Source organism: Silurus meridionalis, chromosome 8 (assembly GCF_014805685.1).
Source record: "Silurus meridionalis isolate SWU-2019-XX chromosome 8, ASM1480568v1, whole genome shotgun sequence".
NCBI classification, from domain to species: domain Eukaryota; kingdom Metazoa; phylum Chordata; class Actinopteri; order Siluriformes; family Siluridae; genus Silurus; species Silurus meridionalis.
The window spans coordinates 16,538,280-16,555,621 of record NC_060891.1 but is presented as its reverse complement, the minus strand read 5'-3'; the positions used below and the strand labels follow the sequence as shown (position 1 = coordinate 16,555,621).

At 40.3% G+C, this 17,342-nt stretch overlaps 1 protein-coding gene across 4 annotated transcripts in view; it reads left to right on the top strand.

Annotated features, from left to right (window-relative positions):
* kiaa0586 (KIAA0586 ortholog) overlaps positions 1-17,342 on the top strand; it is a 93,774-nt gene that overhangs the window by 59,096 nt on the left and 17,336 nt on the right. For all 4 annotated transcript variants that reach the window (XM_046855194.1, XM_046855196.1, XM_046855192.1 and 1 more), the window contains 12 exons: positions 6,347-6,439; positions 8,321-8,505; positions 9,263-9,375; positions 10,623-10,783; positions 10,948-11,122; positions 11,214-11,385; positions 13,523-13,773; positions 14,054-14,130; positions 14,320-14,445; positions 14,705-14,885; positions 16,126-16,261; positions 16,534-16,609. In XM_046855194.1, coding sequence (XP_046711150.1) covers positions 6,347-6,439; positions 8,321-8,505; positions 9,263-9,375; positions 10,623-10,783; positions 10,948-11,122; positions 11,214-11,385; positions 13,523-13,773; positions 14,054-14,130; positions 14,320-14,445; positions 14,705-14,885; positions 16,126-16,261; positions 16,534-16,582 — 1,719 coding nt within the window. In that variant the 3' untranslated portion in view covers positions 16,583-16,609. The remainder of the gene's footprint in view (positions 1-6,346; positions 6,440-8,320; positions 8,506-9,262; positions 9,376-10,622; positions 10,784-10,947; positions 11,123-11,213; positions 11,386-13,522; positions 13,774-14,053; positions 14,131-14,319; positions 14,446-14,704; positions 14,886-16,125; positions 16,262-16,533; positions 16,610-17,342) is intronic.

Below are 17,342 nucleotides of genomic sequence, written 5' to 3'. Positions count from 1 at the left end.
AAGGATTGTGCTGCTTGCAACATGGCCGCTAATGTTTCTGCAGCCTCTCAGGTCAAAATCACAGAACCCTCAGTGCGCGTCTGTACTGTGAGTGCACGCTGAAGCCAGAAAGCCCATTATGTTTCTCATATAGCAGGTAGTCTTGGCTCCAATACTCTAAATGGATGAACATTAGATTTTGGCCAGGCTCCAAACAACAAGTTGTTATTTCCAAGTTGGCATTTATCACTGACCTGCCATTTATACCGAGCCTGCCGACTAAATCTGCGTGTGAGCTAATGATAAAGTGTTTCAGGGCAGCATGGCTGCACTGCTCTGCCACATCTTGGCTGCTCACGCTCTAGCAATCTCGGTCCTTGCCTGCTCACATCCGGTTGCTAGGCAACACATGCGGCTCAGCGGGGTTGTTGGTTAGCCGATTTGGAGAAGGAGCGCAGAGGAAGGAGCATAGGTGTAGCTCGCTGGCGAAGGAGGTCTGCTTTGGAAACACTAGCATTCCTGAAGCTATTTACACTGCTGCCCAGGCACCGCACGAGCTTTAGAAATGAGTCATAGATAGTAAACTCTCTGCACCCTCTTCTCATGTTTGTGCACTATAGATGGCTCAGGTTATCATATTTACAAATTTATGAATGATAACATCGACAGCTGGATCAGTGAGTGCGGTAAAGGCTAGTTTTTGCTCAAATCAGTTTAGTGTAAATTGGATAATGCTTTTTGCAGCAGACATAGTAACAGAACAGCTTTACAGAAATATGCATGCAGCATTCTAATGAGGAAGCCAGAGGCAGTGGCAAGAAAAAGCTCCCAAAGGCAACATGAGAGCTGCCAGCGAGTGGGATTTCACCGTAGTTGCTCACAATAATCATAAAAACCATCAAACTTGCATCTGGTGAGAGTGTTAAATGTTTAAATTTAAATACATTTTTAAATTTACAATCAGTAAATTCTAATAAAAAATATATATAAAAATAGCAACTTATATATAAATAACTTTGGCTGGAGTTACCCTAAACAAGGGGTGGGTCTCAGTTACACAAGATTTTATGGTTAGACATAAGCAGACAAAAATATTAAAATAAAAACAGGAAGAAAAAACCTACATCATGCACATCACGATTTTATGATCTTTATGTGGCCTCATTAAAATGAGCATGCGTAAACAAATAAAAATTCAAAGTCTGCAACGAATTGAAGCCATTTTGTTCAATACACTCAAATTAGCTGGAATTACTTTCAATCATTCTTTTAAAGACTACAGATGGTCCCAGAGTTACGATGGTTCGACTTACGATTTTTCGATATTACGATACGACAAAACTGTTTTAACCAGCAATTTTAGTGATAAAAGCATGTCTTCCAAGTGCCCAAGTATGTCTCCTGCTTATAGTAAAAAAAAAAAGAACAGCCATCAGTTTAGAGCAGAAAATGAAAATTATAAATCAGCATGAAGCAGGAAAGTCTGTCACAGTCATAGCATCATCTTCCACTTACGATATTTTTGACTTACGATCGAGTCGTCGTTACGTATCTCCATTGTAAGTAGAGGACTACCTGTATTCATGCGCCAGTATACTGGTAGTATATTAAACTTATTTAAGATTTCATTTCAAATCTTGCCATTTTCTCATGCATTCACTATATGGACAACAGTTTTTAGACACATGACTTTTCCAGTCATATGTAGTCTTTCTCCAAACTGCTACCACAAAGTTGAAGCCACACAATTTTATAGGATGTCTGGATGTGGTAGCATGAAATGTGACCTTCAATTGAACTAGGAGACGCAGTGGCCTTATGCACAAACTGAATTTTATGTAGATATGGTTTACACGGGTTAAAGTGAAAGATCTCGAGTGTTCAGTTATAGAGCTCTGCCTCTGCCAACACCTTTGGAGTGAATTAGAAAAACGTATAAAAAAGAAATCAGAAAACCTTTTTTTTCTCTTTTGTTTCTGGGATTTTCTGTCAGTTCCCAGATTTTTGGACTGTATAATTATTGTATCGACTGTACTAGTATACATTAATACCTACAAATTTAATTACATTACTGATATCGGTTAAATCTAAATGATTGAATACTAATCTGGAAACAATCTAAATATAGATCACCAAATAACTTGCAGGTGAAGCTCTTTTTTGACCAAATCTTTGCCTTAAATGTCTTTCTACCAAAAGAAACTGTTTTTCTCTAGTCGATATTCTAATACATGGTTTTTATTTATTCAGAATAGAATCATTTTCAACCATTGCAGCTTCATTCTGAATGTCTTTTCTACCCTTGAATCTGTGTAAATAGGTAAAACTTTCATGTTGTGTATTCCTTCTGTGCTATTTCTGAGAATCCCACAAAGAACTTTTTACTTTTAATGTTTAGCAGCCTTGGACGGATGTATTCCTTTTTTCACTGGATATTATTGTAGCTTGCTGAATGCTAAACGCATGTCACGATTGCTTTCTTGCAGATGTGCTGTGTAGTGGAGATAGTTGAGACTGTAACACTATGATCCTCGCCCCTGAGGAGGTGTGTTAGTCTGCTAAGAGCACAGCTCGGTTGTCCTCATTTCTCCCAACTTTCTCCATAACTGTCTGTCTTTCTCTGCATCAAACTGCCAATGACTCATCGGCCTGGCACTCCTCAGGCTAACAAGCCCTCATGAGCGCGCGCACACATTTACCCAGTCTCCTAGTTACACGCACACACAAACAGGCTTTGATTCTTACACATGCTTTCAACCCAAAAGCTTTCTTGCTCTTGCCTCTCTCTGGCCTGGGTTCTGTCTGACAGAGGGGAATTGAATATGACCACACCTCACTAAACATGCCAAGATGACACACACCGAGTGTGCTGAAAAATAGATGAGTGTGTCCTCGAAGGCTTGTCTGGGAGCACAGTGTTCGGTTTTGCAGCAACCGGTGCAACTGGGTTGGAATTTATTTCAGGCACAGCTTTCACAATCCCCATGCGGCTGGATTTGCCTTGGATATAGGTCAGATTCATGAAGCACTGTTTTGGAAAAAGTGTGTGTGTGTGTGTGTGTGTGTGTGTGTGTATGTATATGCACACACAGATTTTTCCCAGCCAGTGATTTTTCTGCAAATTGTGTGTGTGTGTGTGTGTGTGTGTGTGTGTGTGTGTGTGTGTTTGTGTGTGCATGTTCAGAGATGTATATTAGGGGTGTAATGGTACACAAAATTCACGGTTTGGTACGTACCTCGGTTTTTAAGTCACAGTTCGGTACAGTTAGGGTGAAAAAATGCAAAGTGTAAAATTGCTTGTCAGCTTTTAGTTACATAGTTTATTATTATTAACATTTGTGATCATAAACATTTGAACAGGTAACATTTTTAAAACTATTTGGAATAAAATACCCAAAAAATAATATTTAGTAATAGTCGATATAATATATTAAATAATATGTACTAAAAATATAATAGAATGAATCAAATGAATGCAATAGACTTTTTATATTAATTCAATTGATTAATTAATTCAACTGACGCATCAAATTGATTAAATAAAATTTAATAAATGTGAGGGGGGTTCTACTGTTCTACTTATTTCAGCGTACTTGAACAAATGTCATTCATTCCATCCTTCATTCGCTTCCTGGATAGCAGCTATTGCTAGCGCTATGGATTCTTCACCATTATTATGTGCGAAACTAATATATATATATATATATATATATATATATATATATATATATATATATATATATATATATATATATATATACATATATATATGAATCTGGTTATAGACCATAACTGCTTATATATTTGCTTGTGCGTCACAGCCTATTTTAACGCTGCCGTGTGTGTGTGTGTGTGTGTGTGTGTGTGTGTGTGTGTGTGTGTGTGAGAAAGAGAGAGGGAGGGAATAGTATTGAATGATATAACTCTGGGTTCAGGAGGCTTTTGCTCCGCAGTTTTGTCTGTTTCTGTTGCATGTTTTTTTTCCCCCCACACACACACAACACTATTCTCCCAGGCTTCTTGTTTATGTGTATTATTCATACTTACTACATACCTAGTTTTTCTAATAACACAAGAGTAATGATCACAATCAGCCACTATTAAAAATACAGCTACATTTACATTTATGGCATTTGGCGAACATCTGTATGCAGAGCGACTTACAAAGTGCTTTGAAGTCTCTATTGATGCTGTTTCATTAGAACACCATAGTTTTTTTTATTTAATAATTTTTTTAAATAAATGAGTCCTAATTCAAGAACCTCTTTAACCTCTCGTTGTTTAAAGCCTGCTAGAGACTCGGTTGTTCAGACATCAAGTGGAACATGGTTCGGAGTGGAAGATCTTGAGTGGTCTGGTATAGAGCTCTGACCTTTGGGATGAACTGGAAAAACAAAAGTCAAGTCAAGTTTATTTCTATAGCTCTTTTCACAAAAGACAATGTCTCAAAGCAGCTTTACAGAATTTAATGATGTGTATTTATCCCCGATGAGCAAGTCATGGCGACTGTGGCATGGGAAACTCCCTTAGAGGAAGAAATCTTGAGAGGAACCAGACTCAAAAGGGGAACCCATCCTCATTTGGGTGATATCAAGATTGTGATTATAGTCTTTAAACAGTACAGAACACTGGAGAGTGAGAACTTAAAACCAAAAACTAAATAATAAAATAAATAAATAAAAACAAATCTTAGGTTTATCTTTTGTTTCTGGGATCCCAGGCTTTTGGACTGTTTAATTATTGTATTAACTGTATTAAATTTGTAATATATGCCTACAAATTGAATTACATAAGATATAGGACTAAAACTAAATGTTTATTCTACCACCTGGGTGTCAGAATAGAGTATAGAAGCATGTCTACCCTGTATCCTGAGAGATGGTAGGGCCAGTTAAGCAGATGTGGAGGATCAGAGGGAGGAATCTTTTCAGTTTTCTAAGTGAGCATCAGTGTTTTAAGTCTGATGCGGACAGCTACAGGAATCCATAAACAGAATATGCATATACAGCATATATACCGCATATCTATGTAAATATAGGAAATTAATAATTTTTTTTAATTTAACAAAATGTAGCTTTATTTACAAATCCTACTCTCCCTAACTGCCATTGCTTTTCAAACACACATGGAGTGTGTTTTGTTTGTGCGATGAGGTTGCCATGTTTTCAGTTAAAGTCTCTTGCAACCTCGCGACAGCTTCTCGTCATAAGCATGATTTTAATAAGTTCTTTCTTTTGTCAAGGGATTCTCAAATGTATAGAGACTCTTGGGTTATCCTCTACTGAAATTGAACAAAACTAAGAAATGTGATGTTAATACTTTGTAAGTCTACGTTTTAACACATCACATAGTGCACACTTATATTTGTATACTTACAATTACTTTACACCCCTAATATTCAAACCTCTTAGTTTTGTACATGGCGTTTGTGTTGTGATATTAAGCATTTTTAAACAGGCCCATGGTTGCAGAAAGAACTTATCTTCACAACATGCTTTGACATAAAACTGCACATTTGCTGCATTCTAATCCAAAGATCATCATTAGACGCTTAAGAGCTTGTAATATGCTGCACCTGTGATGTGTTTTCCTCTGCAGAGCACACTGCAAAGTGTCTTGTCTGTGTCTGCTTAGCTTCGGCTCCATCTCACGCTGAGTGAACATGAATCAAGGAGCTTTCTCTCTCTCGGTTACTATGGCGACAAAGGCGAGCAAGCAGAGCCAGTGTTTGTGACCCCTGGGGGAAGGACTTGTGATTCTTTCACATATGAGGCTTATGAGCAGGACAGATCATGACCTTTGCAATCAGTGTGCAAGTGCGTGTGTGTGTGTGTGTGTGTGTGTGTGTGTGTGCGTGTGCGTGCGTGCGTGCGTGTGAATGCGTGCGTGAGCGTGAGTGAGTGAGTGGATTCCTAGGGAGCATGATTTTTTTCTTTTTTTTTTTTTTTTTTTTGCCCTCTCATGTAATGTAATGTGCTTGAAAGGAATGAGTGAGGCTGGGGAAAGAGTAATTGTGCTCTACATTACTCAGCTCCATGGCCCTGATGAGAGGCAGCAGGGATTGGTGGAAAGAGCATCAGGAGATGCTGAAGAGCCTCTCTGTATATTGTGTGTGTGTGTGTGTGTGTGTGTGTGTGTGTGTGAGAGCACCTGTGCAAATGGAAGGTGCTGTGTGATAATTGCCTTCAACAAAGCATTGTAGTTTATTGAATGGTCAACTGTAATAAACTGCTTCATGTTGTCATCATGATCTTTAATAATTTAATAAACATATACGCTCATAACCCCTCGTGCTATTAACGGCATGGGGATTTTACCGCCATTTAAATGCCTCGTTAACCTTCTTTCCTCCGCTCCTGCCTCACAGGCCGCAGCAGAAACCCCACCGTTCGAAGACGAGGCTGAGGAGAACGATGGCTTTCCTGGAACCACCGTCTTTGAGGAGGCAGACAACAGCCAGGTAAATCGAATTGAGCACAACTTGATTTCGTGTTGGCCTGATTGCACATGTTCTAGCGCACACTTCAAAGGTCATCTGCTCGCATGCCTAGAGGCTGACAGGTTCCAACACCCAGGCTGCTTCAAGAACTGGGGTACATACGCAAAGTGAGTGTGACAGAACCGCAAATATAGATTTGGTTTGACGCCACGCTCTCAGAAGCATCACACTTTCAGCACTTGGTTAATAAGGTTGGCTGAGGGAACGGGTGAAAAGGAACATCACTTTCATTAATTATCCAAACCGACTGAACGAATTAGAAAATCCACTGTGGAGAAGGTCGATTTAGGCGATTGGTATTGGAAGGGGCGTGGTGCGCGTGCACAACCCGTAACCCTCTTTGTTCAGTGCCGCTCAGACTCTAGCTGTTCAGGAATTCATCTCACTGCACAGTTCAGTCAAGCATACACCCAAAGCCATAAGCCTCCCATATTTATGGCTAACAAGCAAAGAAAGCTGCTCAGGATATCACACTGTAGGCCCATTCCAGGTCGGTCAAGGGCAAGCATCAGTTAGCACAGAAATAGCACAGCGGTCGTTAGACTGAGAGAAGAGCAGATCCATGTTGTTCTCGCATGCTTTTGTAACTAGTGAAGAGGAAGAGCGTGGATAATGAAAATAAAAGAAGGTTAAAGTACTTGAAATAGCATGGACTAATCCACATTGCCCCCTTTTGGTTTTACAAGCAAACTGCATCCGGAGACAAATCGTATCTTTTTTCAAAAACAGGAGTTTAGTTGTGCTATTTGTCAACCCTGATTGTTCACAGACAGTTGACCAGTTATAGCTTCACAGCACTGCATATTTAAATTGTATCTTCTAAAAGATTATCTTGATTTAATGAAAATGTGTCTGAATTCTTAACTATTATTGCATTTTGTGAATCATTTGCCATTGTTTGCTCTCAGCAAAGCTGGTTAGTGATTGAGTGTGTTTAATGTGTTTTGCTGCTTACTTTTTGTAGCAATGGTATTGCAATTGAAAATTTCATGTCGAGTCATGTCAGAATTATACTGACACTTAAATAGTTTTTATGGCAGTTAAGGTCAGAGTTATTGCTCCAGAACTTTAAACAAACCAAACAGAGACGACGATAAAAGAATTCAAGTGATGTGCATGAGCTCTGCCTTTAATTAGGCTAAAAATCCAATTATGCCTGGCACACGTTCTCCCACTTAGTCTTCTCGCTCTCCCAGCTGTCAAATAAAGGGTGCAGCCACTCCAGCCCAGACCTCATCAAACAAACCCTGTCTCCAAGAGCAACCAGGGCCAGATGCCCACTCCTAAAATGTCATTGCTCTAAGCCTCCAATGTCTCCACTCTGGCAGGCTGGGACTGTGATGGAGCCATAAACTTCAAACAAACTCAGTAACTGACGAACACAGCCAAGTTTTTTCTTTTTTTCTCTCTTCTTGCTAAATCTCTCACTCACACTTTCTCTCTCTCTCTCTCTCTCTCTCTCTCTCTCTCTCTCCCCATTATTTCCGTCCTCTTTCTGTCTCTCTTTATGGAGCCTGGCCACTGGGAATGAGCCATTTGGTCCTGGCTTACCCAAGGCTCTCTGACTCGGTGCCAGAGGAATTTGTGCATAATGCAAACCAGTGACCAAAGAGTTCAGTGCAAACACACATAACTGAGGAGAGTAACAGAAGACAAATGCCCCACTTTTCCAAAAACTCCTCAGATAGTAATGTATGCTACTGAACGTGTGTTTGCAGTTCTCAGCTAGTTTACACGACCTTACTGATGACTGCTGAGGTGGATATCGTTTTTGTAAAGACACAAATCAGAATACAGACATTTTTATTACTAACTTGTTTTCTTACTGTCCTGGAAAATTAGGAACCTGAGATGGATGGAGAATTTCCTGATTCTCCTATAGAGCTGCATGGACTTCCTTCTCCTCCAGTTGCCCTGTACCACGGTCCGACTTTCCCAACACAGTCAAATCAACCCGATCCTCTCACCCAGCCCATACTCACCGCCATCCAGCACAGAGAGACCCTAGAGTATCAACTTGTGGACTGGTGAGGGTCTTCTGTTCTCACCATGCACTGCAATATATCAACACTTGTCATGTTTAGCTTGACTAAATGCCCTTATTGCCTCGACACAGTGGATCTCAAACATTTTTAGTCTAAGGCCTCCTTTGTGAATAGAAAGTGTTAAGGCAGCCCCCTCAGTCCCCCACCCCTTTGGCTCCACTGCTTTACAAGTACACAAGATATAGACATGAATCTCATAGAATTGGGATATAGTTATAGAACAAAGGTCTGTTTAATGCAGTCTAGTCTATTTGATGTTATTTATAGTGCTTAAAACTAAAGCCTTTTTGAAAGCAACTATTCAGAAATCTGTAGCTGTAAATATAAAGCCCTAATGAGCAAGTCAGAGGTGACACTGGAGAGAAAAATACTCATGAGGCAACATGAGAAAGAAAGCCTGTTAAAAGGGAACATATCCTCTCCTGTGTGCCATACAATAGTGTCATTATGTATCTAATTGTATCTAATATTTATAAAAAAAACACAAATAGGGCAGTTTGCTGTTCTGATATCATTATAGCTCATTCATTCCATGTTCATTAATTCATGACATGAATTTGATATTAAACAATGAACATTTGGAGGCAGATCTAATACATATGTATATAATGACCCAATATTAAGTGACTCTTTTGCACTCCAGGGTTTTGTAACCTGCTACCTAGTTCTATTTAAGTCTGTAACAGTGTAACCTATAGGAGTTGTACATTTATTAAGTGACTTGTTTTTGCTTTTGCAGGGTGGAGCAGCAGTTAATGGCAAGGATGATCAGTGGGATGTTTCCTCAGCCTGCCCTTACAGACCCAGCTGTCCAATCAGTGCCAGAGGACAGTGTCACCTCAGACACCACAGGTAAATCAAGTCACCCAGATATTGACACCTGGTATTTTATAGTGAACATAATGATGGTGCAATTCTCTGGTGACACATGACTGTCGGCACAGTTCCTACATTGCCACCTGTCTGTCGGTTCACTGTTGCGTCAACTAATCTATGGCTTGTATTCGAGATGCCAAAAACCAAAACAATTAAGGGCATTTGGTGGAAACCAGCAGAGTGGGGAGACTTATGCATAACATGGCTTTTTCCCTCTTTAGTCTCATAATTTTGATTCATAGTTTGCACAGAAGTGAGCGGCGCATTTGTCAAAGCTGTCGGAGCACTGGGACATGGTGTTTCCTCATTAAAGTAAGATTGCTCTTCCTCATTCCCTGCACTCCTCCTCTCCTCCATTTCACTCGGCTCACTTTAACTCAGCCCACGCTCTCTCGGCCCGCCTCATTAATCCCCACTCTCGTTTAATAGAAAGATCAATGATGTATCAAATTTGCAGAGGAGGCTACAAGTCTGCAAGCAGCAAGCTCCAGTCAGCACATTCAGAGACTGACTGGAGTCTTCTGCTGAAGTGGGCAACCTAGTGCACGTCTCAGAGTAAAGCTTTCATGCCAAGAGTGCAACGTTAAAGTAGTACACAAAGTAGAAATACGGTAAAGGTGAAATAGCTGTTGCTTTGCCGTTTTAGAATTATTATATTGTTGAGGTTTAGCAGATATTTAAAATATTGCAGAATGCTGACTATGTTTAGCAATATTATATCAAGTTTTACTATAATATTAATGATTGATTTCCAAAAATCTTTGTTGCTTTATAATGGTAAAGCAGTCATTTTTATTGAGTAAAAAATAAAAATGGTCTTCACAGGGGTGTGTTCTTCCCGATTTGTTCTGGGCAAGAGCCCAGGAAATCTAGTTGCCCGTTGACATGCGAAATAGACCTTTTGATCAAAAGACGTTGGTCAGAAATGGGGAATGATATTGTTCCAGGCCTAAGCACAATTCACAGCGTGCCCATTTGCGGCCAAACATGTCAACCTGTCAGCAGAATGCTGATCGTTCCTGGCACTGAACTAAAATTGCCCTGGACAATGAGATATGAAGATTTATGTGGCACCATTTGTCTCACGCAATCAACCATTACCATATTCACCTTCCTGCTCCAATTAATCTCTGCAGAATTCTGAATATATTCAACTGAAACTAGATTTATCGCCATTTAAGTGTGTGATTAGAAGGCCTCCTCTGTGTTTTGCAACCGGGCAGTAGAGACAGCGGGAGGACTGCAGGTGGTTGTGGATGCCGGCTTGCCAGTGGACTCGGAGCTCATCCGGCAGTATGTGAATGAGGTTTTGGCCGGCATAATCGCCCTAACCCTGGGCCAGAGAGAGCCTTCTGCTTCAACTCAGGATACACACATGCAGCAGGTAAATGAGTTCACAGAAAAACAGACTGCACAAAAACACCCAATTTTTATTGCTTAAATAATTTTTCCATCCCATTAACCCACTGTTGATGCAATGATGCAATGTTGATGATGATTAGTTTTCCAATGGCACCTGTTTCTCATGGTCTATCACCAACCGGACAGGAGAGTACAGTGCCTACACCAGTGCCCACTCCTGAGCCCAGTCTGACAGAGATTCCCCCAGCACTTAGGGAGGCAGTGTCTCCAGTCAGCACTCCAGATGTCTCAGAGCATCCTTCCCCTGCCCAATCACTCAGAGATTCCCAGCATGTACAGCCTCAGCAGCCAGTTTTACCAGGTCTCACAGTATTCACTTAATGCAGTGCATTTTCAGGCTTTTGTACCCTTTTGTACATTTGCTTTATATGGATATTGTCCACTTTCATTAGAACAATCAGTGGAACCAGTGGAAACACCTTTATGCACGCCAATTGCATCCCCTAGAAGGACACAGACACCAGAGCCAGCAGACATGCAAAACCATCCATGGGGTGATGTAGAACTTCCACTTACAGAGGAGAAACCACACAGTGAGGAAAAGGAGCAGCACCCGCTACCAGTGTAAGTCTTTATCACCGTCTTTCTCTAGACTTATCTGGCCAAACAATGCAGTAAATTTACCCTGATGCATTAATATAATTAAAGCAACCTAAATAAATGTAAGCCAATAAGAAACATTTTGCTATTTTACCAGAGGAGAATGTGTGAAAGTGTTTATTTATCCAAGAAACAAATATCTCACCCCACCTAAAACAGGTATTGATGTATGAGGTGGTAAAGTGAAACAGTGATAAAGAATGCATTCATTTTAAGTACATGTATAAAACATCTAAAAAAAAAAAAAAAAGACCAACAATAAGGACACTGGAAGAGCTATATTTACTATATTTACATATATTACATATACACTCACCGGCCACTTTATTAGGTACACCTGTCCAACTGCTCGTTAACGCACATTTCTAATCAGCCAATCACATGGCAGCAACTCAATGCATTTAGGCATGTAGACATGATCAAGACGATCTGCTGCAGTTCATACTGAGTGTCAGAATGGGGAAGAAAGGTGATTTAAATGACTTTGAACGTGGCATGGTTGTTGGTGCCAGACGGGCTGGTATGAGTATTTCAGAAACTGCTGATCTACTGGGATTTTCACGCACAACCATCTGTAGGGTTTACAGAGAATGGTCCGAAAAAGAGAAACTATCCAGTAAATGGCAGTTCTGTGGTCACAAATGCCTTGTTGATGCCAGAGGTCAGAGGAGAATGGCCAGACTGGTTCGAGCTGATAGAAAGGCAACAGTAACTCAAATAACCACTCGTTACAACCGAGGTATGCAGAAGAGCATCTTTAAACGCAACACGTCAAACCTTGAGGCGAATGGGCTACAGCAGCAGAAGACCACACCGGGTGCCACTCCTGACAGCTAAGAACAGGAAACCGAGGCTACAATTCACGCAGGCTCACCAAAATTAGACAATAGAAGATTGGAAAAACTTTGCCTGGTCTGATGAGTCTCGATTTCTGCTGCGACATTCGGATGGTAGGGTCAGATTTTGGCTTCAACAACATGAAAGCATGGATCCATCCTGCCTTGAATAAACGGTTCAGGCTGGTGGTGGTGGTGTAATGGTGTGGTGAATGTTTTCTTGGGCCCATTAGTACCAACTGAGCATCGTGTCAACACCACAGCCTCCCTGAGTATTGTTGCTGACCATTTCCATCCCTTTATGACCACAGTGTACCCATCTTCTGATGGTTACTTCCAGCAGGATAACGCGCCATGTCATAAGGCGTGAATCATCTCAGACTGGTTTCTTGAACATGACAATGAGTTTACTGTACTCAAATGACCTCCACAGTCACCAGATCTCAATCCAATAAAGCACCTTTGGGATTTGGTGGAATGGGAGATTCGCATCATGGATGTGCAGCCGACAAATCTGCAGCAACTGCGTGATGCTATCATGTCAATATGGACCAAAAACTGTAAGGAATGTTTCCAGTACCTTGTTGAATCTATGCCACGAAGGATTACGGCAGTTCTAAATGCAAAAGGGGTCCAACCCTGTACTAGTAAGGTGTACCCAATAAAGTGGCCGGTGAGTATATTTACACACAAAGTATATTATATTCAAATTTATATTATTTAGATAGATAGATAGATAGATAGATAGATAGATAGATAGATAGATAGATAGATAGATAGATAGATAGAAAAGCAACAAACTGAAAGCTGTATTGTGTTTGCAATGTTTAGCCACTTATACCAAGCGGGCAAAGCTTTTTTTTTTTTTTTACTTATGGATAGTTGCAGAGATTTGCATACGTTTTATCTCTAACTATACTATTCAGTATACATAATAATAAAATTAAGCACAGGCACTTAGTGACAGTGTTGGGTCACAACACAAAAATACTGACAAAATGTTGGATCAAGTATATTTTACTGAAGTTCTTTTTAAGAAAAGGCCTATGCAGTGAACATCTCCAGATCTTTCTATGTAAGAAAGAGAGATATTACATTTAACCCATGGTCCACTACATGTTGTTTTTGGTCAGCATAATACACCACGATATCTATGTAATTATTCTATTTTAAATCATTTTTTAATTGTTTTTTGTGGAGAACATATTTGCATATTATGTACTTCCCTGCTGATCTCTATTGTTTGTTCCCCTGTCCCTCACCAGTGTACTGTCAGTTGCCTGTGAGGAGGAGGAAGAGGAAATCATCCATCCATTCTCCCCAGTTCCCCCCAAAAAACCACAGAATCCTCCAATGACTGCAGTTGTGCATACTGAACCTGCTCCTCCTGAATCTCCGTCTGTGAAGGAGAACAGCTCACACTCCAGCACCTCCATCACAGAGACAGAGACTGCAGCCAGGCACATCTCTGAGGGAGAGCTGCTCCTCAGCTGCGGCCAGATGGCTGCAGTCAGAGGTACTCGGCAGCCTGTCAGAGATTTACAATCAACACGCACACACACACACACACACACACACACACACACACACACACACACACACACACACACACACACGAGTGCGTATACACAAGGACACCACAAGGGTCTACCTAGGTGTGTGATTCAGATCAATACACATTGTCTACTGAACCACTGACCTTGTGAGTTATTGCTTGAAACAGTCTACCCCACACAAGCTTATCCTATTTCTGTCTTTATATCCCTAAGAACAGGTTTCATGTATTTTCTCTGCAGCTTTGACAGAGGAAGGCTTTACTTTGCAGAACCTAATGACAAGCTTCAACAGCTCACTGCATGGAATCCAGGAAATGGTGACTATCTAACTACTAGAGCCATGAGATTCTCTTTGTGTTTTTTTTATTCGAATTTTGTACACTGAAAGTATAGAGCATATCACTAGCTAGTTTAAATGGTCATTTATGATGAGTACTTCTTTAGTGTTATTGTTAATAATATAGAAATATATTTTCATTAGCATTGCCTTTTCCTTTGCTTGTCAGGATTACGATCCTCCAAGTGAAGGTGAAGTCATGCGAAGGCCACTTGTATCAGCCCACCGTGACCCGATCCTGTCACTGCTGGCTCGGATGGAACAGGGTCCAATAAGCCAGTCTCAGCAACGAGAGGTATGTCATTCTGTTGCATTTTACTTTTGTCAGGAGGCTTCATTGTTAATGACCAGTTCTATTTGATATTGTGTGATGTAAATTATGCATAGTGTAAATGTATTTAATTTTGTAGTTTTTATTTGTAGCAGTACTCTTATTTGCCAGTAGGGGTCACTAGCGTAACAGCGTTCAATCCAAGTTTTACTGGAAAATGGGGATGAAAAATAAAGTGGATGTTGTGCTGTTCAGTAACAGTAGGGTCATTATGTTTGAGCAGAAGTGGTGTGATGAGGAGAGCAGTGGTGAGGTGAGCGAGGGGCAGCGGCCGGTTCTGACTGAAGCACAGGAGAGAGTGGTGATGGGACACTCTCTCATCCCGCAGCGTCATTCTCCCGCTGCAGAACAGTCACTCTACACTACCCTGAATTCACTTGGGCAATCACAAATGAAGTACACAGGTACACAGAAATACACACATCAAAACACAGCACTCTCCGACATATGCTACTGTTAAGTATAAGAGACATTATGGCTCACCGCACACAGACCTGTAAATGTCTCGCTCCTTTTTTAATGTTGTTAGTCCTTCCACGAAGATACAGTTTGTGTAGTTTTGTGTTTCTGGGTGGTTTCTGCCTCGCTGTCTTGTGTTTGTGGCCCTCAATGGGCCGAGTTCTAATGGGGCATGGCTCACACTAACCATGTTATATGCAGAGAGGGAAGAACGATGTTTGTGCAGTGTGTCTGTGTGGAGCGCTCATGGGGAAGCCAGCATTTCTGGAGAGTTAATCAGGATGCAAGCTGCGGGAGCGCAGAGGAAAAAGAGCTCTGCTTTTGCTCCCAGCATCTTCCCAAAGCCTGTGAAAATGTTGGCTTCTATGCATACCTTCTGATAATGTTCTTTTCATAGCGTTCCACAAGACCTTTGAGATTAAGTTTTATATATATATATATATATATATATATATATATATATATATATATATATATATATATATATATATGTGTGTGTGTGTGTGTGTGTGTGTGTGTATATATATATGTATATATATATATATATATAAAATGCTAACAGTATTTCAGTTTTTTTAGCTCTGTTCATAAGCGTTAGGATCAACACTGTGAGCTATGAGTGCAGTGCAACAGAACCCTTATGGTGAATTTCTGTGTTGTTCCTGTGTTGGCCTAAACCAATATTTACCTTACACTGAGGCTGCTCTAGTCTACTTATGGCAGAAAAAGAGCCTCAATGTTGCTTAGAGACCAGTGGTGCCAAAGCAGAAAAAAAAAACATACTCGGGGAGCACAGACAAGGGGGTGTTGTTGACTGTGAGAGAATTTAAAGCTTTTTTGATTTTATTTTCTTGATTCTGCCAGCGTGGGCTTGGGAACCAGTTTAAGCTTGTGCTACATGACAAAAAATATACTGTCAAATTCACATTTCAGACAGTATAAACGTATACCCAGTCTAACAACGCCTTTCGTGTATAAGATGAAAATCGGCTTTGGGCTGCATGGTTAATACAGGGTTGTATGAGTGACATTTATTAGATTTTATTTCTATGCCAGCAACATTTCTATGGTTGGTGGCATGTATTGTGAAATTCCTTTTTTCGTTTCATTAAGAATGAATGCTTGTGGGCTTTTTATTAATTTCTCCCTTTTGTGTTTCTATATTGGTGTTTCTATGGAAACTAGGTGATAAAGGCGCAATAGGTATGAATGGTGGGCTGCCGGCTAACGACTCCTATCAGCAGAGCACACAGAGGCTCCGCATGTTTTTCACTCGTTTACTGCACCTTCCCTTCAGCCAGGAGACTATTCACACCAACAGGCTTGTACCTCTTGTTCTGTTCAAGATTTACATTACATGTATATATTCATTATATCTTCAGCTAGTTTGATTTTCCTAGACCAAATAATTGTCATCACTGTGCACAGGATTTAAAGGATGACGTAAAAAAAAAGGGGGGGGAATTTTTTAATTAACTCTTTATGTGGCAGTCATTAATCATGTTACCTGGTTAATATCATATATATAGGACATATTGTATATTCCATACTGTTTCTATAACACTGTCTTTCATTGTGACCTGTCATTTTTAGGCTGCTGAGAGTCAACCATTGGCAAACAGAACGACTCCAATACTGGTGAAGCAATACAAAAGCACAGAGGAACCAGGTACACCCACCACTTGCTCTATATTCATGTCATGTTTAGCTGATGCAATTTATTCTAGAAAAGTATTTATTCTTGGAAACCTTTACCTGCTAGTGTATTACCTCAATCTGTTGTTCCAGTTAAGTATTGTGCGGTTTTACTCTGCACCGCAATCATTTCCATTATGCTATATCATTAGGGTTAAAAGTCCTAAATGGATCCACGTTTGATGGGCACTTGTGAAGCGGTTAGTACTTAAGAATGTAAATGTGTATCATTTGCTAAGATGATTACAGTGGAACATGTTCCATGAAATTGACATGGATATGTTCCACATGACAACCCAACTCACGCGAGCATACGTTTGTCTTTCGATCCTTATGCTGGCTTTTTATCGATGATGTTATTAATATTTATAATTAAGGCATTGTCTTAAAAACGAATCGCAAGCTGCAAGTTTTGCAGGGTGGACAACGTGGCTCCACTGAGTGCAGCTGTGTTGTTACGAAGCCAAAATGAAAAGCAACATCTTGTGCACCTTTGAGCAATCAATAAAAATAAGAGCCAGAGATTCGAAAAATAGGATAGTGGCTGCCCGAGTAGCACGCTCGTGTTCATAACAGGCACGCCTTTTCATGCTAGGAATGTGCATGCTCACTTAATTTACTACTTGTAATCACGATCAAAGCCAAATTAGCACGTTCACAAATATCACACAAGAACAGTGATATTATGTCAGATTGCAGAAACAGAT